The 25,721-nt window shown below is 53.2% G+C and overlaps 1 protein-coding gene and 1 long non-coding RNA gene across 7 annotated transcripts in view; one reads left to right on the forward strand and one right to left on the reverse strand.

Moving 5' to 3' along the window:
• SPTBN4 (spectrin beta, non-erythrocytic 4) overlaps positions 1 to 25,721 on the forward strand; it is a 73,213-nt gene that overhangs the window by 28,722 nt on the left and 18,770 nt on the right. For 4 of the 6 annotated variants that reach the window (XR_013444353.1, XM_036094986.2, XM_078063440.1 and 1 more), the window contains exons 14-20: positions 262 to 1,213; positions 2,507 to 2,644; positions 5,852 to 6,602; positions 8,057 to 8,259; positions 11,884 to 11,974; positions 15,432 to 15,578; positions 16,822 to 17,085. Coding sequence is in view for 5 of the 6 variants with exons in the window: in XM_036094986.2 (XP_035950879.2) it covers positions 262 to 1,213; positions 2,507 to 2,644; positions 5,852 to 6,602; positions 8,057 to 8,259; positions 11,884 to 11,974; positions 15,432 to 15,578; positions 16,822 to 17,085 (2,546 nt within the window). In the remaining variant the exon portion in view is untranslated. Of the gene's footprint in view, positions 1 to 261; positions 1,214 to 2,506; positions 2,645 to 5,851; positions 6,603 to 8,056; positions 8,260 to 11,883; positions 11,975 to 13,349; positions 13,510 to 15,431; positions 15,579 to 16,821; positions 17,086 to 25,721 lie in introns of those variants that run through there. The other 2 variants (XM_078063442.1, XM_078063441.1) reach the window with 2 other exon arrangements.
• Positions 5,372 to 14,307, reverse strand: LOC118537539 (uncharacterized). Its single transcript, XR_004918180.2, has 2 exons — positions 14,051 to 14,307; positions 5,372 to 5,568 (listed from the first exon to the last, which is right to left on the reverse strand). It is a non-coding gene; the product is annotated as an uncharacterized LOC118537539 (long non-coding RNA).

Genomic DNA, 25,721 nt, shown 5'->3' on the forward strand with positions numbered 1-25,721 from the left:
TAGGGCTCCCAGTCCAGTGGGGTTAGCGCCGGGATGGGGGGAGTGGTGCACAGGCTGAGGGCTGAGGGCTGGGATAGGGGAAGCAGAGAAGCCTGGGGGAGCCAGAGAAAGCTGCCTGCTCCAGACAGCGTATCAGGGAAGGCTGCCCGGAGGAGGGGACGCGCAGCCTGGCACCAAGGACCGGGCAGGTAGCCTGCACCTCGCTCTCGGGCGCCCCCTGGTCCGTGCCCAACCCGGGATCCTCCCCTTCTCCTGGCCCAGGCTACCAGCCCTGCGACCCGCAGGTCATCTGCAACCGCGTGAACCACGTGCACGGCTGCCTGGCGGAGCTGCAGGAGCAGGCGGCGCAGCGGCGCGCGGAGCTGGAGGCCTCGCGGAGCCTGTGGGCGCTGCTGCAGGAGCTGGAAGAGGCCGAGAGCTGGGCCCGCGACAAGGAGCGCCTCCTCGAGGCGGCGGGCGGCGGCGGCGGCGGCGGCGGCGCGGCGGGCGCGGGGGGCACGGCGGGCGGCGCGCACGACCTGTCCAGCACCGCGCGCCTTCTGGCGCAGCACAAGATCCTGCAGGGCGAGCTGGGCGGGCGGCGGGCGCTGCTGCAGCAGGCCCTGCGGCGCGGCGAGGAGCTGGCTGCGGCCGGCGGCGCCGTGGGGCCGGGCGCCGAGACGGTGCACCTGGCGGGCCTAGCGGAGCGCGCGGCGAGCGCCCGGCGGCGCTGGCAGCGGCTGGAGGAGGCGGCGGCGCGGCGCGAGCGGCGGCTGCAGGAGGCGCGGGCGCTGCACCAGTTCGGCGCGGACCTCGACGGGCTCCTGGACTGGCTTCGCGACGCCTACCGCCTCGCAGCCGCGGGCGACTTCGGCCACGACGAGGCGTCCAGCCGCCGCCTGGCCCGCCAGCACCGCGCGCTCACCGGGGAGGTGGAGGCGCATCGCGGGCCGGTGGGCGGCCTGCGGCGTCAGCTGGCGACACTGGGGGGCGCCAGCGGCGCCGGGCCGCTGGTGGTGGCCCTGCAGGTGCGCGTGGTGGAGGCGGAGCAGTTGTTCGCCGAGGTGACCGAGGTGGCAGCGCTGCGGCGCCAGTGGCTGCGAGACGCCCTGGCGGTCTACCGCATGTTTGGCGAAGTGCACGCGTGCGAGCTGTGGATCGGGGAGAAGGAGCAATGGCTGCTGGCCATGCGCGTGCCCGATTCGCTCGACGACGTCGAGGTGGTGCAGCACCGGTGAGCGCGCCCTTGCGGGACTTCCGGCGGCCCCTTCCTCACGCACGCAGTCTCGCCTGCCTTGGTTCAGCAGTTCCCACTTTCGCTCCGCGGGCACCGGGGTTCCGGGGCAATGGGAATGATAGTAGTTCCCACCTCCCGGCTGGCGCGTGATGAGTACTTGTAGAACACTTAGCAAATGTCTCGGTACAGGGAGCATTTCAGGAGCGTTTGCGGTTATCATGAGGCTTGCATTCACCTGGCGGGAAATTAACGTGAGCTTCTCCAGAGACACCCCAGCCTGGCCCCTCCCCTGGGAGTGCCACAGTTCCCGCACAATTGTCACCTCCCTAGCTCATGAAAGAGCTCCGACCCTGTCACTTCCTCTTCCATCATCCTCACCCTGCTTGACGTTTCTTCATAGCACTTAACCACCTGGTGACACGTGAGATGCTGACTCGTCTGTTGGCTGACTCGTCTGATGGCTGACTTAGTAATGAGTTGTGAAATTAGTGGATGACCCCTTGTATTCATCCACTCATTCGTTCAGTTGGTAGTTACTGAGCTCTTGCTGCGTTCTAGGGCTTGTGCTGGGCATGGCTGACACACAGGCCTGGTTCCTACCCTTGCTGTGCCCACACTTACCCAAGTCACAGCTTTGGGCATTGTTTTAAAGAGGGGAGGACTGTACCCAGCTTTAAAAAGATCTCCCTCGCTGCCATGTAGAGGGTGTGTTGGAGGGGTTGAGAATGGTGGCTGGGAGCCCAGAAAGGCCCCTGGGATAGGACCCCGGGTGGGAGGGGACAGGAGTGGACCAGGCTAGGAAGCCAAGTGGAGAGGCCATGGGGGTGAGGAGTCTGGGGAGGGGCGTTGTCCAAAACAGAGCCCAGAGCTGTGGCCTAGGGGATGGTGGGGCTGCCCCTGAGATGGGGACCCAGGGGATAAACAAATCTGGGGGAAGATACGGAGGCTGGTTTGAGTCACAGTGGCCGCAGGGAGCCCTGCAGAGGTGTCCGGCAGCTTTGAGGTTGCAGACATGTTCCAAAGGAACGAAGTTGAGGCTGCAGAGACAGATGTGGGGGTCACAAGACCTGAGACCATGGGGATGGATGGGATGGCCCAGGCAGGGTGGGAGAGAAAGGTAAGGGAGTTCAGGACAGAGGCTTGGGGGATGTAATGTTTAGGGGGCAGGTAGAAGGAGGAGGAGCTGGTCCAAGGTCCTAAGAGTTAGAAGGAAATGCAGTTCAGAAGGCCAAGAGGTGGGCAGGTCCCCAGATCCAGGCCTGCCTGAGCACGACCATCTTCCTTCTACAGATTTGAGAGTCTGGACCAGGAGATGAACAGTCTGATGGGCCGTGTCCTGGATGTGAACCACACAGTCCAGGAGCTGGTGGAAGGAGGCCATCCCAGTTCAGACGAGGTGCGCTCCTGCCAGGACCACCTCAACTGCAGGTAGGCGGGGCCCGGGGCCTCACACCAGTCCTTACCCGTTCTTTCCATCATTCTTTTCCTCATTCATTCAACTGTCAGAAATCAAGAGTGTGTGATTTCGACCCCCTGAGGTGATAATGGCCACTTAGGAAATCAGCAGAATCTTGGGGGAAATGATAATACCCAGTGCTAGTGATGATGTGGTAAAATGAGGATACAATATATTTTAGCGGGTTATTAGTTTACTTGTATAGAAACGATTGGCTGAGTATCTACTATCTGCCAGGAATTTTTCTAAGCACTTTATGTGCCTGGTTTTATCTTCCAATATCCCAATTTCCATAGTCAAGTTTCCAGAATTCAGAACTCTTTAAAAATGGTAACAGATTGGGGCGCCTGGCTCAGTTGTTAGGCGTCTGCCTTCGGCTCGGGTCATGATCCCAGGGTCCTGGGGTCGAGCCCCGCGTCGGGTTCCCTGCTCAATGGGAGACCTGCTTCTCCCTCTCCCGCTCCCCCTGCTTGTGTTCCCTCTCTCGCTGTGTCTCTCTCTGTCGAATAAATAAAATCTTTTTTAAAAAATGCTAACAAATTAATATCTTTCCCCCTAGAACACTATGAGGGTAGGGTTCATAGATGAAGACGCAGATCCAGGGAGGTGAAATCCTTAACATGATTACTCAATCCAGTAAGTAGGAGTCAAACCCAGTTCTGTCTGAATCCGGAGCTGGGGCTCTTGAGCACTTATATTGAGTCTTCTCAACAACCCTATGGGGCATAAATTGCCCCATGTTAGAGAGGGGGAACTGGGGCTCAGAGATGTGAAGACATTGGCCCAAGGTCAAACAGCAAGTTAGGAGTCAAGCCTGGATGTGAAGTTGAATTTGTCTGACTCCTAAGACTATTTTTAACTGCTGTGCAGTAAGATTCCAGTAACCAGAGATTTTAATTTTTTAAAAGTTTTTATTGTTATGTTAATCACCATACATTACATCATTAGTTTTTGATGTAGTGTTCCATGATTCATTGTTTGTGTATAACACCCAGTGCTCCATGAAGAACGTGCCCTCTTTAATACCCATCACCAGGCTAACCCATCCTCCCGCCCCCCTCCCCTCTAGAACCCTCAGTTTGTTTTTCAGAGGATTTTATTTATTTATTTATTTTTTTAAAGATTTTATTTATGTATTTGACAGAGAGAGACACAGCGAGAGAGGGAACACAAGCAGGGGGAGTGGGAGAAGCAGGCTTCCCGCCGAGCAGGGAGCCCAATGCGGGGCTTGATCCCAGGCCCCTGGGATCATGACCTGAGCCGAAGGCAGACGCTCAACGACTGAGCCACCCAGGTGCCCCTTCAGAGGATTTTAAAGCCTCGTTAGCCTTGACAATCTCAAAGTAACAGGGCCTCAAATGATAACAACAATAATGATTTACAGCTTAGTAAGAGTGTATGCCAAGAGCTTTAGCCACATGATATCATTAAACACTCATTGAAATGGACATTATTATCCCCATTTTCCAGATGAGGAAACTGTGGATCGGAGGGAAATGATTTGCCCAAGGTCACATGGTGAATCTGCCCAAATCAGAACTTGAACTTGGGTCCTTTTTTTTTTTTTTTTTTTTTTAAGAGAGAAAGCACAAGAGGTGGGTGGAGGGAAAGAGGGAGAGAGGGAGAGAGAGAAGCTTAAGCAGGCTTCATACCCAGCACAGAGCCCAATGCAGGGCTTGATCCATGACCCTGAGATCATGACCTGAGCTGAAATCAAGAGTCAGATGCTTAGCCATCTGAGCCACCCAGGCACCCCTGAACTTGGGTCCTTCTGATTTCGGAGTCCTAATCTCTGCCCTGTGGCATGTCCATTCTAGAGGGGACAGAGAGACAGTGAACAAATAAACTAATAAATGAACAAGATCTTTAGAGAATTCTCGTGAGCTGGTAGAACATAACCAGAGGGCTGGAGGTGATTTTAGATCTTGTGATCAGCCATGACATTTTGAGCTGGGCCCTCAGAGGGGTTGAGAAGGAGCCAGCCACAGGCAAGAAGCACAGCTGAGGCAGAAAAGAGCTTGCTATGTTCCCCCAAATTGTCCCCACTCAATAATAGTAGCACACAAGTACTGTTTGACCCACTTCATAAATCATAACTCACTGGACTCTCACAACACCCCTAGGAGGTAGGTGCTGTGTTAGATGCTATGATCGCATCCATTTTACTGATAGGGAAACTGAGGCACAGAGAGGGTTACTTGCCAAAGGGCAGGTCAGCTTTGACTCCAGGCAGTCCAGCTTGGACCACATACAGCCTATGAAGAGGAAGTGAAGCCTAGAGAAGTATCATCACTTGCCTGAGGGCACAGAGCAATACATAACTTTTTTTCCATTAACTTATTTTGGTATAGAACACATTTGCCTTTCCACCATTTGATCCTCAGCACCTGGCTCATGGGACATGCTCAGTTTCTATTCACTGGACCCAACAGAGTATCTAATGTAAGCCAGCACGTCTTACACTCTGGGCTCAACATCCCTCTTAAAAACTGTTAGGGATCCCAAAGAGCTTGTTGTTGTTGTTGTTGTTGTTGTTTGTGAGTTGTATCTATCAATATTTACTACGTTGGAAACTGATACCGAGAAATGTAAAAATATTAAGTCATTTTAAAATCACAATCATAAGCCTGGCTAGATAAGATTTAATAAATATATGCCTCCCTGAAAAAAAATAAAATAAAATCACAGTCATAACCCCAGGATGTTAACGTCACAATGTATTTTTTTTAATGAAAAATAACTACTTTTCAACACAAAAAATGCAGTGAGAAGAGTGGCTTTGTGTTGCATTTTTGCAGATCTCTCTGCTGTCTGGTTGAGGAGAAGGCAGCCGAGTTCTCGGGTCTGTTCCTGCGTTCAGTCTTGGTCATGCAGCTTCTGAGAATTACACGGGACTCTGGGGACAGAATAGGAGAGAAAAGGCAAATAGCATCTTAGCGTTATTATAAAGATAGTTTTGACCTCGCTCAGATTACATTTTGAGAAGTGCTGCTCTAAGCAAGTGTGCCTTGTAGGGTTTTATTTTACACAGGCAGAAACTGGGGCTCAGTGAGATAAAGTGACTTTCCAAAGTCACACAGCGGCCGGGTTCTATCTCAGGTCGGTGGGCCCCCCAGGCCCGGGAGGAGTCCCCGTCCTCCTCAAGCCGCCCTCCTTACCCCCACCCCCACCCCCGGCAGGTGGAACCGCATCGTGGAGCTGGTGGAACAGCGCAAAGAGGAGATGAGCGCAGTGCTGCTGGTGGAGAACCACGTGCTGGAGGTGGCCGAAGTGCGCGCGCAGGTGCGCGAGAAGCGGAGGGCCGTGGAGAGCGCGCCCCGAGCGGGCGGCGCCCTGCACTGGCGCCTGAGCGGCCTGGAGGCGGCCCTGCAAGCGCTGGAGCCCCGCCAGGCGGCCCTCCAGGAGGAGGCCGCCCTGCTGGCTGTGCGCTTCCCGGCTCAGGCGGCGCGGCTGCACCAGGGTGCGGAAGAACTGGGCGCCGAGTGGGGCGCGCTGGAGAGCGCCGCCCAGGCCTGTGGCGAGGCGGTGGCCGCGGCCGGGCGCCTGCAGCGCTTCCTGCACGACCTGGACGCTTTCTTGGACTGGCTGGTGCGCGCCCAGGAGGCGGCGGGCGGCGTCGAGGGGCCCCTGCCCGGCAGCCTGGAAGAGGCGGATGCGCTGCTGGCTCGCCACGCCGCGCTCAAGGAGGAAGTGGACCAGCGCGAGGAGGACTACGCGCGCATCGTGGCAGCCAGCGAGGCACTGCTGGCGGCCGACGGCGCCGAGCTGGGCCCGGGCCTGGCGCTCGACGAGTGGCTGCCGCACCTCGAACTTGGCTGGCACAAGCTGCTCGGCTTGTGGGAGGCGCGCAGGGAGGCCCTGGTGCAGGCACACGTCTACCAGCTCTTTCTGCGCGACCTGCGCCAGGCTCGCGCGGTGCTCCGCAACCAGGTGGCCGCCTCGGGGTTCACGCGGTGGGGGTTTGAGGCCGCGGGGGCTCGCGGCGACAGGGAAATGTATGGAGGAGTGTTTGCAGGGACCACCGGGTTCGTGGCTCATCTGAGGTCAGTGGGATGGGGAGGGTATGTGGTATGGATCGCGGGTTTGTGGATCATCCGCGGTGAACATGTGTGGGCGTGTGCGTAACAGCATTTGAGGATTATGATGGGCGGACTGGTGTTTTATCTAAGGCGGCTGACAGTTTGTGGACTATCCCAAGTGAGTAAGGCACTTGGATATACGTTGCAGTGACTTCCCGGGTTTGTGAATTGTCTGGAAGGAAATAAGAGCGCGAGGTTGATTGGTGATGGTTAATGGAGTTCAAAGATCTTGGGGTGGATGATGGAGGGTAAAGATCATGGAAATAGGTAATTCAGGCCCAGAGGTTATCTGGATCAGCAACTGTTTGTGGCTTATGTGGTTGTGGGTGCTCAAATGAGCAGATAATCTTACTGGGAATGGCAATTTGCATGCCCTCTGGAGAGGGGCACTGTTTATGGTTTGAGAAATCAAGTGAAGTGCCATGGTTATCTGGGAACAGCTGATCCATTTGGAGGTCATTCTGGGATGGGAAGCAAGTTTGGGGATTTGGACAAGGTAGAACATCCCGTTCTCAGATTGTCCAAGAGTAGCTAGCAAGCTTTAGAGATCATTTTAGAAAGGGTGACCACCTATGCCGGTTATCTTAGAGAAAGCTCACCCGGTTTGAGGATTATCTGGGGGAGGACAGACAGGGAGCCTCTGGAATTCTGAGGCTACTGAATATGGGAGCGGAGGGGGCCTTAAGAGAACCTTTCCGGACCCCCCCCCCCATTTTACCAGTTAGAAAACTAACCCCAGAGAGGGAAAGAACTTCCTTGAGGTCACCCAGCACCCAGTTCAGGCTTCATGGATTAACGAGATATTTACCGAATGCCTTCTCTGCGCCAGGCACTAGTCTTAAGAAACAAAACACCAAATCCCACCTTCATGCAGCTGCCTTTCGTGTGTGTGCGTGTGTGTGGGTGCGTGTGTGTGTGTGTGTGTGTGTAGAGGGGGAGAAAATGATAAACAAGTAAATGCATACAAAAATAATGTCAGGTATACGCTATGAAAAATAATAAAGCAGGATGAAGGGATATAGCTGGGGGTGGAGGGTGGTATTTTTTGGCGGACGGTCAGAGACCTGAAGAAAGTGAAGGAGCCAAGCATGGGGTTATCTGGGGGGAGGGACTGCCAGGCAGAGGGCCTGGCATGGGCAAAGGCCCGGAGGTGGGATCCTGCCTGGCATGTTCGATGCTAGAGCACAGTGAGCAAGGGGGAGGACAGAGGGAGGCGGCAAGCCCGGCGGGCAGCGTCTCCCAGGTCCTGGAACGGAGCATGGCTGGGCTGAGCCTCCCCCCTCCCCCCTCCCCCTCCCTCCCCAGGAGATGGCACTGTCGGGGCCGGAGCTCCCGGGCACGGTGGAGACAGTGGAGGAGGCGCTGAAAAGACACAGGGATTTTCTCACCACGATGGAGCTGAACCAACAAAAGATGCAGGTGGCCGTGCAGGCTGCCGAGGGTCTGCTGAGGCAGGGCAACGCCTATGGGGAGCAGGCCCAGGAGGCTGTGACCCGGCTGCTGGAGAAGTAGGTCCCTCAGACCCCAGGGGCACAGGGGAGGGATGAAGCGGCCAGGGCTCCTCCCTTTCCATCCCGATTTCCGCTTCTCTGCCCCTCTCTGGTTTCTCTTTAATTCCATACTGGTTTAGATTTGATTTAACTTGATGTTTCGTGAAAAGGTAACTAACCGGTGGTCAGAAACCCAAAAGATACAGAAGGATATGCAGTGAAGTTTCTCTGCCAGGCCGGCCCTCAGCCTGGGGTAGTTGGACGGGTGGTGAAAATGTTAACTTCGTTTCCTCAGTGCCCTGCCTCCGCCCTGCTGTGCTGGTCCCCAGATCCAGCAGCTGAAGGCCGGACACAGGTTCTGTTCTAGCTTTCCAGACGGGATGCCGTGCCCTGCCATACTGGGTTTTTGGATATGGTGAATGAGCCCCTCCGGCAGGCCCCGGCGGCCAGGTTCCCTAGGAAGCTCGCAGAGTGTGTGTGTTCGTGTGTTCCTTTCATGCTTCCCTTGCACATTATCGGCCACCATCTGTCTCTCACCACTACCCTGTCTCTTGTCTGTCCTTGCACTAATTGGGCAAAGACATTGACTGAGTATCCACTGTGTGCCAGGCACTCTTCTAGGCTCCGAACAAAACACTTCCCCCTACCCCCCCCAAAAAAAATCCCAGCCCTCAAGTAGAGTCTTTCATAGGGGCTCCTCCAGGCTGATTTCTATCATAGATGTTTCTGGCCCTTGTGGTGAGTCAGTGAGCGCCCAGTGCCCCTCCTTCTGTCCTTCCATCCAAAGCATGCCTGGTCACTCCACCACCATCTACAGCCTGGAGACCCCAGCCCTTCCTCTGTCTGGGGCTCAGGTGTCCTTTTCCCCTAAATTCATCTGGGACAAGGCTGGAATTTTCTAAGGGAAACTTTCATGGGGATTCTGGTCCTGAGGGTGTAAACTCATGATCTGGGGCTCCCAGTGCCAGGCCTGGACCTGCCCTTCCTTTACCCCACATTTCTTTTTTTTTTTTTTTTTAAAGATTTTATTTATTTATTTGAGAGAGAGTGAGAGAGAGAGAAAGAGCACAAGCAGGGGGTAGGGGCAGAGGGAGAGGGAGAAGCAGACTCCCCGACGAGCAGGGAGCCTGATGCGGGGCTCAATCCCAGGACCCCGGGATCATGACCTGAGCTGAAGGCAGACACTTAACCAACTGAGCCACCCAGGCGCCCTAGCCCACACTTCTTGAGCACCTGCTCTATGCCAGGCTCTGCAGAAGGAAGAGGTGGGGCCCGGGGGACTGCCCATTCTGTGATTTTCCTCTTCCTTCCTTCCTTTTCTGTCATTAATTGCTCCTTTCATTCTATCATTTATTCAGCTAATTAAACAGGTACTGGGTCCATGCCCGGTTCCAGGCCCTATGGGGGGCAATGCTGGGCATGCACCAGTGACCAGGACAGTACACGATTCCTGCCCTCACAGAGCTCACATGCGGTCTGACAAGGGCAGCCTGGAATGGTCAGGACTGGGATGGGAGAAATACAGGGGGTTGAGGGAGCCCCGAGGGGGCATCTGCCATAGGCTTGTGCTGGGCGAGGCTGGGAACACACCAGGAACCGAGACCAGTCCCAATCCCCACCCCGCCTCACCCTTAGGCTGCAGTTCATTTGTCTACGGACAAGTTTCCTACCCGCCAGAAGTCATAAAACATCCATTTGCTGGGGCCTGCGGCTCTGCCCCTCACCCCAGAAGATGCAGGGCGAGTCACTTAGTTCCTCCCTGTGTCTCACCTCACCTGAAACCTGGACCCTTCCTGTGTGTGTGAACTGCTTGACTTACCCAGGGTCACAGCCAGGAAGTGACCCAGCCCGGATATGAAGGATGTGACCTCTGTTGTTTTCTTGCCCTCCGGGAAAAGAGGGATTTTCCTCATTCCTAGGAATGATGTTTGCAAGTTGGCTGGTAAAGACCTGTAGGGATTATGTCAGTTCAATTTCTGAGGCATTTCCTATTTCCTGGCTCCTGAGCTGAGTCTGGGCAGAAGGGCGTTAGTATTTTGCTTGTTTGTCTCTGGAGTTGTCCTGTTCCTCTTTCCAGCTGCGCCTCTGGTTCTCAGCGACTTTTCTCTCCCTCTTTGCCTCCATTTATCTGTGTATCTCTGTGTCTCTGTTTCCTTCTGTGTCTCTCTCTGTTTTTCTCTCCCTCCATCTGCATTTCTCTGACTCTGTGTTCTCTTCTGCTCCTTTCTCTGTCTTTCCAGAGACTTTACCTTTGTTTCTGTCATCTCTCTTTCTCTCTGCCTTATGTCTCATTCATTCATTTGTTCATTCATTCATTCAAGAAATGTATATTGAGCACCTGATGTGTGTGAGGCTCTTTATCTAGGCATTGGTGATACATCTGTGACCAAAACAGAATTCCTGCCCTCATGGAATGACATCCTAGTGGGGGAGACAGACAAGATAAATAAGTAACATACAGCGTGTTAGATAGTGCTAAGTGCGAGAGAGAAAATTAAAGAAGAAAAGAAAGCCAGAAAGTATTGGAGAGCGATCAGGAGGGGCCTCACTAAGAAGGTGGTATTTAAGTAGATGTTGGGGGGGCAGGAAGAGCATTCGGGCCAGAGGGAGCTGCCAGTGCCAAGGCCCTGAGGCAGGAATGGCTTGTTCAAGGCAAAGGAAAATGGGATGTCCCCAGCCCCCCCTCCACCAGGACTTCTGGGCACTTTGTACTGTGGGCAGGAGGCCAGGCTGCCCCTGCTGGCTCCAGGGTGGCGGGGCTTGGGTCCAGCCCGGCCGGTTCACTCAGGCCAAAGGTCTGGCCCTGCTTGCCAGTGCACCTGCCTACCCTCTGTGTGGCTCTAGCCCCATCTTTGCCCACGCCCACTCTCTTCCCTTTCTCCAGCTCTGCTGCACCCTCCCATCTGGCTAGCTGTGTCTTTTACTCTGATATCATCTTGCCACCTCTCTGCCCTTCCCTCTCCCCACTGTCCCTGCCCCAACTCTGTCACCTTCCCTCCCTCTGCCTCCTCCTCTCTCTCTCCTTGTCCACTGCTCTTTGTCTGTCTGTCTGTCTGGCACTACCCTGCTGCATTTCTTTACTTGTCTTTCCTTATTTCTTCTCTCCCTGGGTTTCTTTCTCTTTGTCTGTCTGGGGGTCTCTGTCAAGCACTTCCTCTTGAGGTCTGTTTCTCCCTGTCTCTGGTCTTGTGTCTGTGTTTCTCTCTCTCTCTCTGTAGGCCTCTGCACCTCTCTCTCTCTTTCTCTCTCTGAGTCTGTCTCCCTCTCCTCTCTTTCTCTCTAGATGTCTCCTGATCTCTAAGTTACTGTCTCTTGGTATCTCTACTCTGCGAGTCTCTTATCTCTCTGTCACTCTTTCTTTCTAAGTGTATTTCTTTCCAGGTCTCTGTCTCTGTCCCTCCCTCTCCCATACTCTCTCTCTTGCTCTTTCCCTCTCCTTCTGCCCCTTTCCAGCTCATCGCTGGCTCTGCCCTCACTGATGTTTCTTTGCCTCTCCCCCCAACCCCACCCTACTTTCTCCTCGTCCTCACTCTTACATATGCCCCGGGTTCCTAGCCATGCCAAGCCCGATGCCTGCACAGCCCTCCTGCCAGTGCCCCCCCCCCCCCAGGCTTGCCCCAGCCCCTATCTCCCCATCCCCAGGAGCCAAGAAAACCAACTACGGGCCCAGCAATGGATGCAGAAGCTACACGACCAACTTGAGCTGCAGCACTTCCTCCGAGACTGCCACGAGGTAGGAACTCCAGCTGTGCTGGGCGCGGTGACTTCTTTCCTAGGGAGGGAAGTGCTCCAGGGCTGAGGCGCCATGGGGGCGGGGACGCCCCGTCTAAGTGGGTCGTGGAGCGATGTGCACTCGGAGCCGCCAGGAGGCGCGCGGATTCCAGCGTCAGTGCGCAAGCTCCGCAGCTCCCGCCTCCTGTCTCGGGGCGGGGGGGGAGGAGGGAGGGGCCCTGGGCGCCCCTGGCAACGGCGCGCGTTCGCGCCTACGGGTCCCGCGGGGACGCGCGGTGATCTCACCTTTCTTTCAGGAGATTTGTGAGAAGCGCCTTGCTGGGGAGAGTGGTGGGGGAGACTGGCAGGGGCGGGGGGGGGGGGCAGGCGTGGGTAGACCAGCTGCCCAGAACGCAACTTTGGTTAGAGACGGTCCAGAAGCAATCCTTCACCCCTTTAAAAGTGTCCAGGAATCAAGCTCTACCCCTTTAGAGATGATCTACACATCTGTAAGGATCGCCCCAAATCAGAGATGGTTCAGGATCCCCTCCCCATTAGAGACCGTTCAGGAGGCATGCTACCTCCCCCTCCTTCCCCTGTATTCCATAGAAACTGTTTTGGACCACATAAAAGATCGCCCCATTAGAGATGACCCAAGAAACATTTTCCTAACCCCCAAAGATGATCCCGGCCTCATCCATCTACCCAGGATCATCACCACCCCCTCCAAAATGATCCAGTGCCTAAGTTTCCCCCAAATAAAGATGGTTCAGGAACCAGGCCCCAATTTCTCCTATTAAAGATGATTTGACACCCTCCACGGTGACCCGCCATGGGAGATTGTTCTCTCCACATATAACATGGACAAGGGCCTCCATACCTCCCACCTCCACATAACTCAAGCCCATTAGAGATGGGTCTGGGACTCAAGCCCACTAGAGATGGGTCTAGGAACACGCTGTCTCCCTCCTCCCCAGTGGAGATTGTTCTGGCAGTCCATCTTATAAGTCCATCTGGCAGAACATTTTATGAGATATTCCAGGACCCCTCCTATATCCCCTGTCTATATTCCTGAGATAGCCAGGAATCTGAGTCCCTTCTCATTAGAGATGGTTCAGGAGCCCACCCCACCCCCACCCCGCACTTCACAAAGCTGAGGTAGCCCAGGCCCCAGGCCCCCCCTCCTGCCCTTCGATTAGGTCCAGGAGCTCCTTCTCCCTCTTGTAAGATTGTTCTGGACCAAGTAGCAATAATCTGAGATGGCGCAGAACCACCCCCCCACCCCCCCCATGCTCCTCAACCCCCCCAGCTGAGGCCCGGCAAGGAGGCGGGCACGGAGGCAGGCAGGGGGCGCGCGCGGGCGGGCGCGCTGCCGCGGCGCGGGGGCGGGGGCGGGGGCGCGCGTCCGCCGGAGTCTCAGCCGTCGCCACCGCTGCCACGGCCGTCGCAGTGGAGGGGACGAGAGCCCGCCCGCCGCAGGGACGCTCCGCCAACGCCGCCGCCACTTCAGGTCCCCGGGGCGCCCAGGGGAGGGGGCTGACGCGCGTCCCCGCCGAGGTGTGCGGGGGAGGGGGCTCGGGCGCGTGCTCGCCCGCCGAGGCCGCGGGAGGAGGGGCGCGGGCGGCGCGGGGGCGGGTCGGACCTGCGCCGGGACCCCAGCCCTGGGGAGGGGCAGCGAAGCTGGGAGCTGTCCGCGGTGCTGGTGCGGGCGGGACTGAAGGGCCGGGTCCCAAGGGAGGGAAGCGGAAAAGGGGGGACTTCTGAGGCTACTCCGGAGGTAGTCTGGATTTGCCCTGGGGTTTAAGGAGGTCTCATCGTCTCTAGGGGTCTCTCCTCTGGGTAACGGGGGATCTGAATTTTACCCTGGGGCTAGGGAGCTCTCAACCTTTTGAGGGGTTTCTTCCTTGGTTCTTGGGCCGTCTGTATGAGCTTTAAATGATGGGAGCGAATCACTTTTTCGGGGGTCTGCTTTGGGCGATGAGGGACTTGGATTTGTTCTGGGTTTGGGGGCTCTGATTTTGAGGGCCGTTTCCTTGGTTGTTCCGGACCCTAGCTTTGCCCTCGGTGATGGGGGTCAATCACTTTGGGGGGACTTTACCTTGATGACGAAGTACCATCTCCTTTCCGGGCTTTGCCTTCACTGTGAGCTGTGGCTGCCATTGGCGAGCTCTTCCCTGTGTCAGAAACCTGTGAATTGAGTTGGAGGGTTCACTTGGCTCTAGTGTGTGTGTGTGTGTGTATGACGGAGTCTGAAGCTGACCTGGACCCCTAGGGAGCACATGCTCCGGGGACACAGGGTGGGGTTTGGCCGGCTCAGGATTTGTCCTTGGCTATGACTGCATTTGACTCCCAGATAGAGCTAGAGTCTTTTTTTTTTTTTTTGCAGGAGGCAAGAGGAGGATCTTGTGACTGGGGGGGGGGGGGGGAGGAGCAAAATGTCCCAGGTGCTAGGTTTGGTCATGAGTGGGTGGGGAGATTCCGGCTTGGGGGATAACTCTTATTGGGGGGGGCTCAGAAGGCAGCCTTGTGATTGGTCCTGCTCAGGATAATGAGGGGGGGCTATTCTGTGCTTGCATTTTGGATGACTGGTCTTGCTGGTGAGTGGGGGAAATACAACTGGCTTTAGTTTGGGAGGGGGGCTGGCTTAGGAAGGTTCTGTCTGATCCTGTTGAGGAGTCTGGGACTAGATTTTGGGGTAAGCTCATTTTGGGGAGCCAGAAGGTGGCCCTGTTGCTTACATTTGGGAGGTTGGCTTTGGCTGGGGGCTGGAACTAGTCATGGTTTGGGGGAACTGCAGTCCTGGAGTGCCAGGGCTGAATATGGGAAGTCCTGTGGGATCCTTAGGGAAGCTGGGTTGTGGGGGATGGGTTTACCCCAGATTGGAGGGCTAGTTTGGAGGGAACTAAACTTGGCTGTAGTTGGAAAGTTGTTTAGGGGTTCATCTGGCTATATTGGGAGGTTAGAGCTAGATAAGGGCTTCATTGGATACCCTTGGGAATGGTTTGAGAATGTTGAATTGATCCTTATTGGAGGTGGCTAAGACTGAATCAAAGGGTCAAAGTGTTGTTATTGGGAAGATGGTGCGGGAAGCTGGGGCTAAATTAGAAGTTAGCTAAATTAGGTGGAGGTCTAGTTTTGGAGGGTTGATTTGTCCCTGGGTGGGAGGAGGCTGACTGGCCCAGGAGCTGTGCCTTTGGGGGCTTATGAAGAGTTGAGAAGGGCTGCCCTGAGGACAGGGCAACTAAGAGATTGGGCATTCTGGGGGATGCCCATCCATCCTCCACCCCCTAGGAAAGAGCTTGAGCTGTGCTCCCCCCTCCCCCAACAAAGACCTTATTGCAAAGGCTCTTCCATTCCTTCCTCCCTCCCTACCCCTAAATCTAGCTGCCTAGGCTTTGAATCTGGGACTTTCTGGAGGGGATAGGGGTACTGTGCCATGTTGGGGGAATCAGCTGAGCTCTTCTCCCTGTCCTGCACAGCTGGATGGCTGGATCCATGAGAAAATGCTAATGGCTCGGGATGGCACGCGGGAAGACAGCCACAAGCTGCATAAGAGATGGCTCCGGCACCAGGCATTCATGGCTGAGCTGGCTCAGAATAAGGAGTGGCTGGAGAAGATTGAGAGGGTGAGGATGTAGAAGGTCCCTCTGCCCGTGCCAGGTGCTGGAGCCTGCAGGGGACCTACATCTCAGTTCCTGAACCCTCCACTGCCACCCTGCCATTCCCACCCCTCTGAACCCTTTCAGATCATTTCCACATCTGCTTCTAGCTGTGGCCGTGAGCGATGCTTATAACCTCTTTGAGCTTCAGTTTTGCCATCTGTAAAATGGCTAGCATCTCTTCTGCATGGTGCCCATACCCTCCTGGTTGTTAAATATTTTACCCCTTCCTGTAACCTCCCCCACCAGGTTTTCTTCCACTCCACTTGGAGCATCTAGGCTGGAAGGTCAAGTAGAGAGGCTGGAGCAGTCCTGGGAGACCCAGGGTTAACGTGAACTTTGGATTCCTCCAACCCTGGATTCTGATTGTGTCTATGCCTCTTACCAGTTGTGGGCCTTAGCAAATTGTGCTAACCTCTTTGAGCCGCAGTTTGCTCTGCTTTAAAATGAAGGCAATAGGGGTGCTTGGCTGGCTCAGTCGGAAGAGCATTTGGCTCTTGATCTTGGGGTCCTGAGTAGAGATTACTTAAATAAATAAAACTTAAAAAAAAGAAAATTAAATAAGGAAACAATGAACACTGCTACTTCCCTGGGCTCTTAACGCAGTGAAGTTCTTAATACAAGGCCAGGCACCTAGGAGCATAATTGCTATGGTATTGTTATTTTTAATATATACTCTACCATATGTAGCTCTAGGCCATCAAAGGAGCTTGACTTCAGTCTTGGAGGAACCCAGTCTCAACCCCCAAAACTGATCCCTACTCTTGTTGAACCCCTAGACTTACAGCCCTCAGTACCCCCACTCTTCTGATGCAAAGGGGACACCCGGGTCAGCCTTAAACCCACTGATGCCCCATAAATGGTGGAACGGGCCAAAGCCACACTGAGCTTAATGGAGGTTCATTCTTTCTGCTTCTTTTGCTCTCCCTCTATCTCTTCTGTCTCCATCTCTCTCTCTCTCTCTCCCTCTCTCGTCTTTCTTTGGTCCTCTTCCCATGTTTCTGACTTTATGGGCATGTCCCTGTGTCCATCACTCTATGTCTGTCTGTCTCTTGCCTCATCTTTCTCCCCATGCATTGCTTCCTTCCATCTCTGGGCCTGTCTCTGTCTCCATGTCTCCCCCTGTGTCCCATTGCCCCCATACTTCTCTGTCCCTCCCCACCGTGTGCCCCCTCCTGATCATGTCCTATCTCCCACCTGTCTGGGGCAGGAGGGCCAGCAACTGATGCAGGAGAAACCAGAGCTGACAGCCTCGGTGCGGAAAAAGCTGGGCGAGATCCGGCAGTGCTGGGCCGAGCTGGAGAGCACCACCCAGGCCAAGGCGCGGCAGCTCTTTGAGGCCAGCAAGGCCGACCAGCTGGTGCAGAGCTTCGCCGAGCTGGACAAGAAACTCCTTCACATGGAAAGCCAGTTGCAAGACGTGGACCCTGGCGGGGACCTGGCCACCGTCAACAGCCAGCTCAAGAAGCTACAGGTATGGCCTGGCTGACCCAGACAGGGCCTCTGCACGCCGCCGGGGGGCCTGAGTCGGGGTCAGACTCCATTCAAGGTATTGCACACAGAGGGGATGTCATACAGGGGTTTATTTCAGATGCGTTACAAGGGCTGAAGAGCAGAAAGGGAGTACCGAGGGAATCCAGTTAATAGTAACTCACTGCTTCCGGCAACCCCAAGAGATTGGTCCCATGATTATCCCCCATTTTACCAATGGGGAAGGCGAGGCACAGAAGGTGAAGCACCCTGCCCAAGGACACACAGCTAGCCGGCGGCTCCCTTGGGACGCGGGGAGGGCTCAGGGAGCAGACGCAGCGCCTGCATTATCTCGGCTCCTAGCTGGCCGCCAGTCAGTGGTCAGGATCTGGTCGTTTGTCATGACCGGCTGAAGGCACGAAAGCGGGCATTGCTTTTCACCGCTCGGGATGTAACAGCTCCTGCCTGCGTGTGCCAGGAACAATGCCTGACCACCACGGGAAACTGAGCCTCCAGGAGGTGAACTTACTGGCCCAGGGGAGCTAGTGAAGAGCCTGGATTCAAATCCAGGACGCTTGACTCTTCACCGCTCCTTTTGATACATCTCCTGTGGAGTTATGCTGCTAGAGGGGGCTTGGCATAGGGTCTGGGGGAAAAAAGAAAAAAAGAAGTTACCCAATAATAAAAGCATAAAAACGCTGATTAGAATCTATTCATTCATTAATGCAGCACATCTTTACTGAGCACCGACTGTATGCCAGGTGCTCGTCCCGGTGCTGGAAAGTAGCAGTGGGCAAAAGTGCGCCTTCATGGGGCTCACGTTCTGGTCGGGGAGACAGACAAAGGAGCAGAGACACACAGATCTGAACCTGATGCTAGTGATGTCATTGCTTTATACAAAGCAGCAGCTCTCACATGGCCTTGGTCTCCAGGACACCCTTCCACTCTTAGAAATCGTGGAGACCCCCCAAGAGCTTTGGTTCGGGTGCATTATACCTATCGATATTTACTGCACTAAGAAAACAAAGGATTCATGTAAAAACAACGGTAATAAATCAACTTTTTGATATTAACCCCCGAGCGTTCTTTTATGAAGAACAACTCTATTTTCCAAGCCAAAAGAAATATTAGGAGATTGGCACCGTTTCCAGTGCTGCAACTCTTTCGTGTCTGGCTTAATAGAACATTCGCACCTTTGCTTCTGCACGCATTCTGTTTTCTCTGGCAAAAGCACGGGTCATATGGTCCCCGACTGAGCCACCCAGGCGCCCTGCATCTTAGTATTTTAATAAAATAGTTGTAACCTTGCAGACCCCTTGGAAAGATGTTGGGGATGTGGTGAGCTCTCAAGAAATGGGGATCTGTGGGGTGCCTGGGTGGCTCCGCCCGTTAAGCGTCTGCCTTCAGCTCAGGTCATGGTCCCAGGATCCAGGGATCGAGCCCCATGTTGGGCTCTCTGCTTAGCAGGAAGTCCGCTTCTCCCTCTCACTCTGCCTGATGCTCCGCCTGCTTGTGTGTTCTCTCTCTCTCTCTCCCTCTGTCAAATAAATAAAATCCTGGGGCGCCTGAGTGGCTCAGTCAGTTAGGCGTCTGCCTTCGGCTCAGGTCATGATCCCAGGGCCCTGGGATCGAGCCCCGCATCGGGCTCTCTGCTCGGCAGAGAGCCTGCTTCTCCCTCTGCCTGCCACTCTGCCTATCTGTGCTCTCTCTCTATCTCTCTGTCAAATAAATAAATAAAATCTTTAAAAAATAAATTAAATAAATAAATAAGTAAATAAATAAATAAATAAAATCTTGAAAAGTCAACATATTTAAAAAGAAAAGAAAAGAAAAGAAATGGGGATCTGTGACTGTCAGGGAGGGCCAGCCAGAAGCAGAAGGCATGCTCCACTGAGGACAGCTTGAGGAAGTTGGTATAATGGTCCAGTGCTCTGCCATCGCTGTCTTGAAATTCTTAATCAGATCTGAACGCAGGGCTCTGCATTTCCATTGTGTACCGGGCCCCACAAATTATGTAGCTAGTCCTGAGCTGAACCCATCTGGAAGCCAGAAGGCAGGGGAGGCAATTGGGGCGGTGTGTACAGATCAGCCCCCTGGACCACAGAGCAGGGGAGAGAAGCTTAGACTCTGGGTCAGGAGGGGCAAAAGAAGGCAAAGGAAGGCATCCAGTGCATTTTCCCCTATTACGGCATTGTTAGTGGTCTCACTGTGCTAAGTCACTCGTTGCCAGTAGGACTGTGGTAGACAGTGTGGCGCCATGGTCAAGGCCCCGGAGGTGGGAGCCTGGCTGCCTAGGGTCAAGCCCTGGCTCTCTGACTTACCAGCGGGGTGACCTAGAAATTAATTCTCGCTTTGTGCCTCAGTTTCTTCTTCCGTAACATGGGCATAACGATAGTACTGACCTCATGTGGACGTTGTAAAGATGAAAAGACATAATTTATCTAGTAGTTTCAGAATTGCTGACTCAACAAATCTGAGTTTCGGTATTTGTTTACAGGTTTTTAACATTTTTATTTTAATGGTCTTCAACGGGAGGGCGTTTATCATCACTCTGCTGTGTTCAAAGTTACTTGGTCATTATTTCCTGACCTTCCTTGTGGTTCTTACTTATGCGAACGTTGTTTCCATTCGGAGCATTTCTCACCCCCCCCACACACACACACTCATTTTGCTGCTTATAAATGTATTTTGGGGGGTGATATATGGAACGTTAATATAGTGCCAAAAGTTAGAATGGTCTTCCGTTCACGTGATCTTGCCAAATAGCTTGCCCGAAGCCTGCTGCCATTTAATGCTCTCTCCCCAGTAGCTGATGAGAGTTCCTGTTTCTGCCCATACTCACCAGCACCTGGTATTGTCAGACTTTTTCGATTTTTTTCCCAGTCTGATGGATGGGTGTTTGCGTTTGTATTTTTTCCTGTGACCAGTGAGCTTGAACATCCCTGTCTTTCTTCTGGCCATTTAGGTTTTGGAGGGAGGATTTGGGGCCTCCTGTTCTTCCCACCCCATGGAAGGAAGCACTGTTCAAGCATTGTTACTGGGAGAGGCCTAGGCCCAGCAGAGACAAGGGTCTGGCTGGGGGGTCACACAGAGATGGGAGGCAGGGGCGGGCCCCAGCACAGGACTTTGCCCGGCAGAGGGAGCCCGAGGTGGCAGGGAGTGACTCAGTAGGCCACGGCCCCCAGATGGAGCCCAGCTGGGCCTCAGGAGCTGCCGCTGGGGAAGGGAGGGGCTGCCCAAGGCCCCCGCTGTCCCCTGGGGCCGCCTGAGAGCTCAGACGCTGGGCACAGGCAGGAGGGCGTGCGGCTGCCATCCAGCCGGCAAATTTCCTGGCTGCCGCACCCCTCTGGCCCTGGGGCCAGGCAGGGCTGGAACAGGCTGGTTTAGGCAGAGGGCGTGTGGATGTGTGAGCGGTCTGCCCCCTTGGCCTTTCTCTGGGCCTGTCTCTCTGTCCTGCTCCCCGAGATCCTCTGTGTGGAAACTCTGGGAGTTGCTGTCTCCCGTGTCCGTGTCTATATTTCTCTTACTTTCTCACTCTCTTCTCTTTTTGTTTCCATTCTCCATCTCTGCCTCTGTCCCTTGATCCCTGCATCCTCCTACATCCTCCCCAGCATCCCCTGCCCCAGCCGCTGCAGCAGGCTTCCTGGGAGCCCACCTGAGGTGTAGGCCACATGACCCCGAGTCCTCTCTCAGAGCCTCCTGCCCAACTGGCCTTCCTGGCCCAGGGACCAGATGGTGGCGTTCCAGGCCCGTGCTTGCCAGTCCTCAGGGGCCTGACCAGCTGGTCTGGCTCAGCCACGGGCTCCTGCCTGGGGAGGGTGGGGGTGGCTGGTCTCCTGCCATCTGAGGGGGAACGGCCGGGGGAAAATGCACTGGAGACTTTGCAGCTGCTAGGCTGGGTCCCTGGGGACTCCTTACCACCCACTCCACCCCCGCAAACCCCCCCCCCCCAACACCAAGCAAGGCTCTTTCTCTGGCCAAGGAAACACCCCCCCATTCTTTGTGTCATATGTCTTCCTGAGCTCAGCACGGCCTAGAGGGAGAGTTGGGGTACAGGAGCGGCACGGCCGGGGTTTGAAGCCCCATTCCACTATTGCGTGACTCAGGGCAAGTGACCCCGCCTTTCTGAGCCTCCATTCTAGAGAAGCAGAGTGACTGAGAGCCGCTGGGATTTTGTGGTCACATGGCCCCGGGGTTCAAATTCCAGCTCTGGCAGTCTTTACTCTGGACCAGGGACTGCTCCTCAAGTCTCAGTTTCCCCGACTGGAAAATGGGAAGGTAGCAAGGTGGATCCAAGTAGGGATGAGAATGATCTGGGGGTCAGGGCTTGTGTGTTACTACCTACCACGTGGTTAGTGCCTGAGGGTTTTTCTCAAGTAGGCTCTTCTGGTTTTGATTTTTTTTTTTTTACATTTAATGTCGTTTTTAAAATTAAGATTTAATTCCATACCATAAAATGCACACTTTTAATGTGCACAAGTCAGTGGTTTTCGTGTATTTGCAAATCACTCCACCCCCCAAAAAAATTCCATTCCCATTAGCTCCCTCTACCAATTTACTCCCTCTATGCATCTTCTTTTTGACTCTATAGATTTGCCTATTTTGAACATTTCACATAAATGGAATCATACAATGTGTGGTCCTCGGTGTCTGGCTTCTTTCACTTAGCACCCTTTTCAAGAGTCATCCTTGTGGTAGAATATACGAGTACGTCATGGCTCCTCTGGTTTTGATGTGTGTAAAGCTGGTTTGCTTTTTAAAATTCTTCATTTTTAATATGGCCCAGCATACTAGCCTGGTGATCAGTCCAACAAATGCAGTGAGCACACATTTACAGAGACCTACTCTGTGCCAGGCACAGGGCCAGGCGCTGGGATCCAAGTGTGAACAAAACAAACATCCCCCGGGGCGCCTGGGTGGCTCAGTCGGTTACGCGTCTGTCTTTGGCTCAGGTCATGGTCATGGTCCCAGGGTCCTGGGATCGAGCCCCGCATCGGGCTCCCTGCTCGGCGGGAAGCCTGCTTCTCCCTCTCCCACTCCCCCTGCTTGTGTTCCCTCTCTCACTATGTCTCTCTCTGTCAAATAAATAAATAAAATCTTAAAAAAAAAAAAGACAGAAAGAAACATCCCCATCTTCCCCCAACCCCTTCTGCTGCGAGGATTACATAAATTAATCCTGGTCCAATGCTAAGAGCAGTGGCTGCTTTGGAACAGGCATCAAGATGTGTTGCCTGTCATTGCTGTGAAGGTAAGAAGTATAATGTGAAAAGTGAAAAGGCTTTCTTCTCCCACCACACACGCATGGTCCCACTCCCCGGGGGTGTCACTCTTTTTTTTTTTTTTTTTTTTTAGATTTTTATTTATCTATTGAGAGAGAGAGAGCACGAGCAGGGGCCGAGGCAGAGGGAGAAGCAGGCTCCCTACTGAGCAGGAAGCCCGAAGCGGAACTGGATCCCAGGACTCTGGGATCATGACCTGAGCTGAAGGCAGACGCTTAACCGACTGCCACCCAGGCGCCCCATGGGGGTGTCACTCTTGTCACAGTTTCTTCTGAGTCTTGGAAATCTTCCATGCATATACACACATACACGTGACATAGAGACAGACCAAACTGAAGCTTGCCCTTTTCATTGGACAGAACACCCCAGGTGTCCTTTCTTGTCCAAGAATGTATGGATATACTGGTTGCATGGTATTCCATGGGGTGATTCAACAATCTATCTTTAACCAGCCCTCTGTCGTGAGACCTCTGGGCTGTTTCTTTTTTTTTTTTTTAAGATTTTATTTATTTATTTGACAGAGAGAGACACAGCGAGAGAGGGAACACAAGCAGAGGGAGTGGGAGAGGGAGAAGCAGGCTCCCCGCGGAGCAGGGAGCCCGATGTGGGACTCGATCCCAGGACCCTGAGATCATGACCTGAGCCGAAGGCAGTCGCTTAACCGACTGAGCCACCCAGGCGCCCCTCTGGACTGTTTCTAATCTTCTGCTAGTATAAATAACACCGCAGTAGACATCCCTGTCCATATGCATTTGAGCCTATGTGCAAATATTTCTGTAGAAAAGAGTCCTCCAGGAGCGCCTGGGTGGCTGAGTCGGTTAAGCGTCTGCCTTCATCTTGGGTCATGGTCCCATGGTCCTGGGATCGAGCCCTGCATCGGGCTCCCTGCTGAGCGGGGAGTCGGCTCCTTCCTCTCCCTCTGCCCCTTCCCTCTGCTTGTGTTCTCTCTTTCTCTCTCAAATAGATAAATAAAATCTAAAAAGAAAAAAAAAGTCCTCCAAGTAACATTTCTGGGCCAAAAGGTGCACACATTAAAGTTTTTGAGAGATATTGCCAAGTTGTCCCTGTGAAAAGGCAGTGGACGCATCTGCACGTGATAGCGCTCTTCTCCCCACGTGGTCCCCATGATTAGGTATTATCAAGCTTTCTCACCTCTGCTAATCTGAGAAGTGAAAGATACTGTTTCATAGTTATTTTATTTTTTTAAGATTTTATATATTTGAGAGAGAGAGAGAGATAGAGCATCGGTTGGGGCGGGGGGACAGGGAGAGGCAGAGGGAGAAGCAGACTTCCCGCTGAGCAGGGAGCCTGATGCCTGGCTTGATCCCAGGACCCTGGGATCATGACGCTAGCCAAAGGCAGACGCTTATCCGACTGAGCCACCCAGGTATCCCTCTCTTATAGTTATTTTAACTTGCATTTCCCTTAATGTTGAAGGAGGCTGAACATCTTTTTGTACATTTAATGACCACTGTACTTCTGTATCCTTTGCTCATGTTTGCAGGGAAGGATCCACATTAAATGGGCATTCAAAATATGTGGCATTCTTGCAAGAGTAGAAAAGTGTTAGTCCTGGAATTATTCCATCTCGGGTCATACGGCCACTTGGTGGGCAGATTATGGAGAGGTTTTCATCTAGTGGAGAACTGGAATTTATTAGCATTTCAGATTATATTTAAGAGTTTCCAGAATTTGAATGCATTTTGATTTTCTACACATTGCTGCAATGATTTTCCTAGTGAAAAAGGTTTTGGAGTGACTATTTTCTTTGATTTCTGCAGCTTGTGATTGTGCCTTTTGAAATTTCCTTTTATATGCTTTTGGCTTGTTACAACGTTTGATTTTTATCCATTTTCATGACTCCTACAGATTGTGAACTGTATCAGCTGGGACTCTTTGGGGTGCAGTTCATAGTACTTCAACCCACATTGACTTAGCTGACGGGAGGTTCTTGGCTCACGTTGCTGAAAAACCCAGGGGGTAGGCGGCTTCAGGCATGGCTGGATCAGTTTCTCAAATTATGTTCTCAGCAATCTGTCTCCGTTTCTGGGCCCTGCTTTCCTCTCTGTTGGCCTCATTGTCGGGAGCAAGTTGGCAAGTTGGTGGCAAGTTGCCCCCCGACCCCCACCCCAGGCCCATGTTCTACCTACTGAGGAACCCCATGGCAGAGTACCCTCCGAGCTCACATACTTTTTCTGCAGAAGTGGGAAGGGTTTGGGGCGCCTGGGTGGCTCAGTGGGTTAAATGTACAACTCTTGATCTCAGCTCAGGTCTTGAGCTCAGGTGGTGAGTTCAAACCCCAGATGGGGTTCCACGCTGGGTGTGGTGTGGAGTCTACTTAAAAAAAATAAATAAGTTTAAAAAGTGGGAAGGGCTTTCCTTGGCCGATCTTAGGTCACATGCTATCTCTTACCCAATCCCCGTGGTCAGGGTGGTTTCAGTGTTCTGATTGGCTAGTTTGGCTCATGTGACCACCCTTGGAGCTGTTGGTTTTTTTAGTCGCTCGGAGCTCAGGTCTGAGAGGGGCGTAGGAGGTGCTGCAGAGAAGGCATGGACGGTGGGCTGGCAAAACTAACAGCTCTGCGCTACAGAACCTTGGAACAACAGTATTCACTTGGTTCTTGGGTTTTGACTATTGAGTTGCAGTCATTTGCTTTAATCTGTTACCACTTAATTTCATTATTGTAATGTTGTTTTCTTTTATGGCTTTCCCCCATCTGTTTAGAGTCACACAAGTAATACGTAAATATATTCTTTTGGTTAAAGATCTTACTAACGTAGAAGTCTTCAGTGAAACATAAAGTCTCCCTTAACCGTACCTCCCATTCCCACACCCCGAAAGGAACCTCAGTTATGATTTGGTGGGCATCCTTCTAGACCTCTTTCTGTGCATTTACTAGCTACCTGTGTGGATTTTGAATATTTTTAATTTTTAATGTTTAATTTAAAAATTTTAAAAATTACATTTTATGGCTCAGACATCAAACGCTTTATAAAAAAATCCTATGTGACAAGTCTCTCCTTCACCCCGGTCCCCGTTCACTGAGTTCTCATCCCCCGCCCATAGGTACCATCTGTGATTAATTTCTTGTTTATTCCAGGGAGTTTTTATGCATGTGCGACCCATGACAAATATATTCAAATGTATGTTCTAAGTTGCTTTTTTCTCTTAACAGCAAGTCTTGGCCATTATTCCATACTGATGTGGATTTGTTTAACCATTTCACTCTTGATGGGCGTCATGTTTGTTTTCAATTGTTTCCCGTTATAAACTCTGCTACAATGTGATCCTTGGGTGAACATCTTTATGCACGTGTGCCAGTATTTCTTTAGTTATATTCCTAGAAGTGGAAGTGCAAGT

The sequence above is a fragment of the Halichoerus grypus genome, chromosome 15, assembly GCF_964656455.1.
Source record: "Halichoerus grypus chromosome 15, mHalGry1.hap1.1, whole genome shotgun sequence".
NCBI classification, from domain to species: domain Eukaryota; kingdom Metazoa; phylum Chordata; class Mammalia; order Carnivora; family Phocidae; genus Halichoerus; species Halichoerus grypus.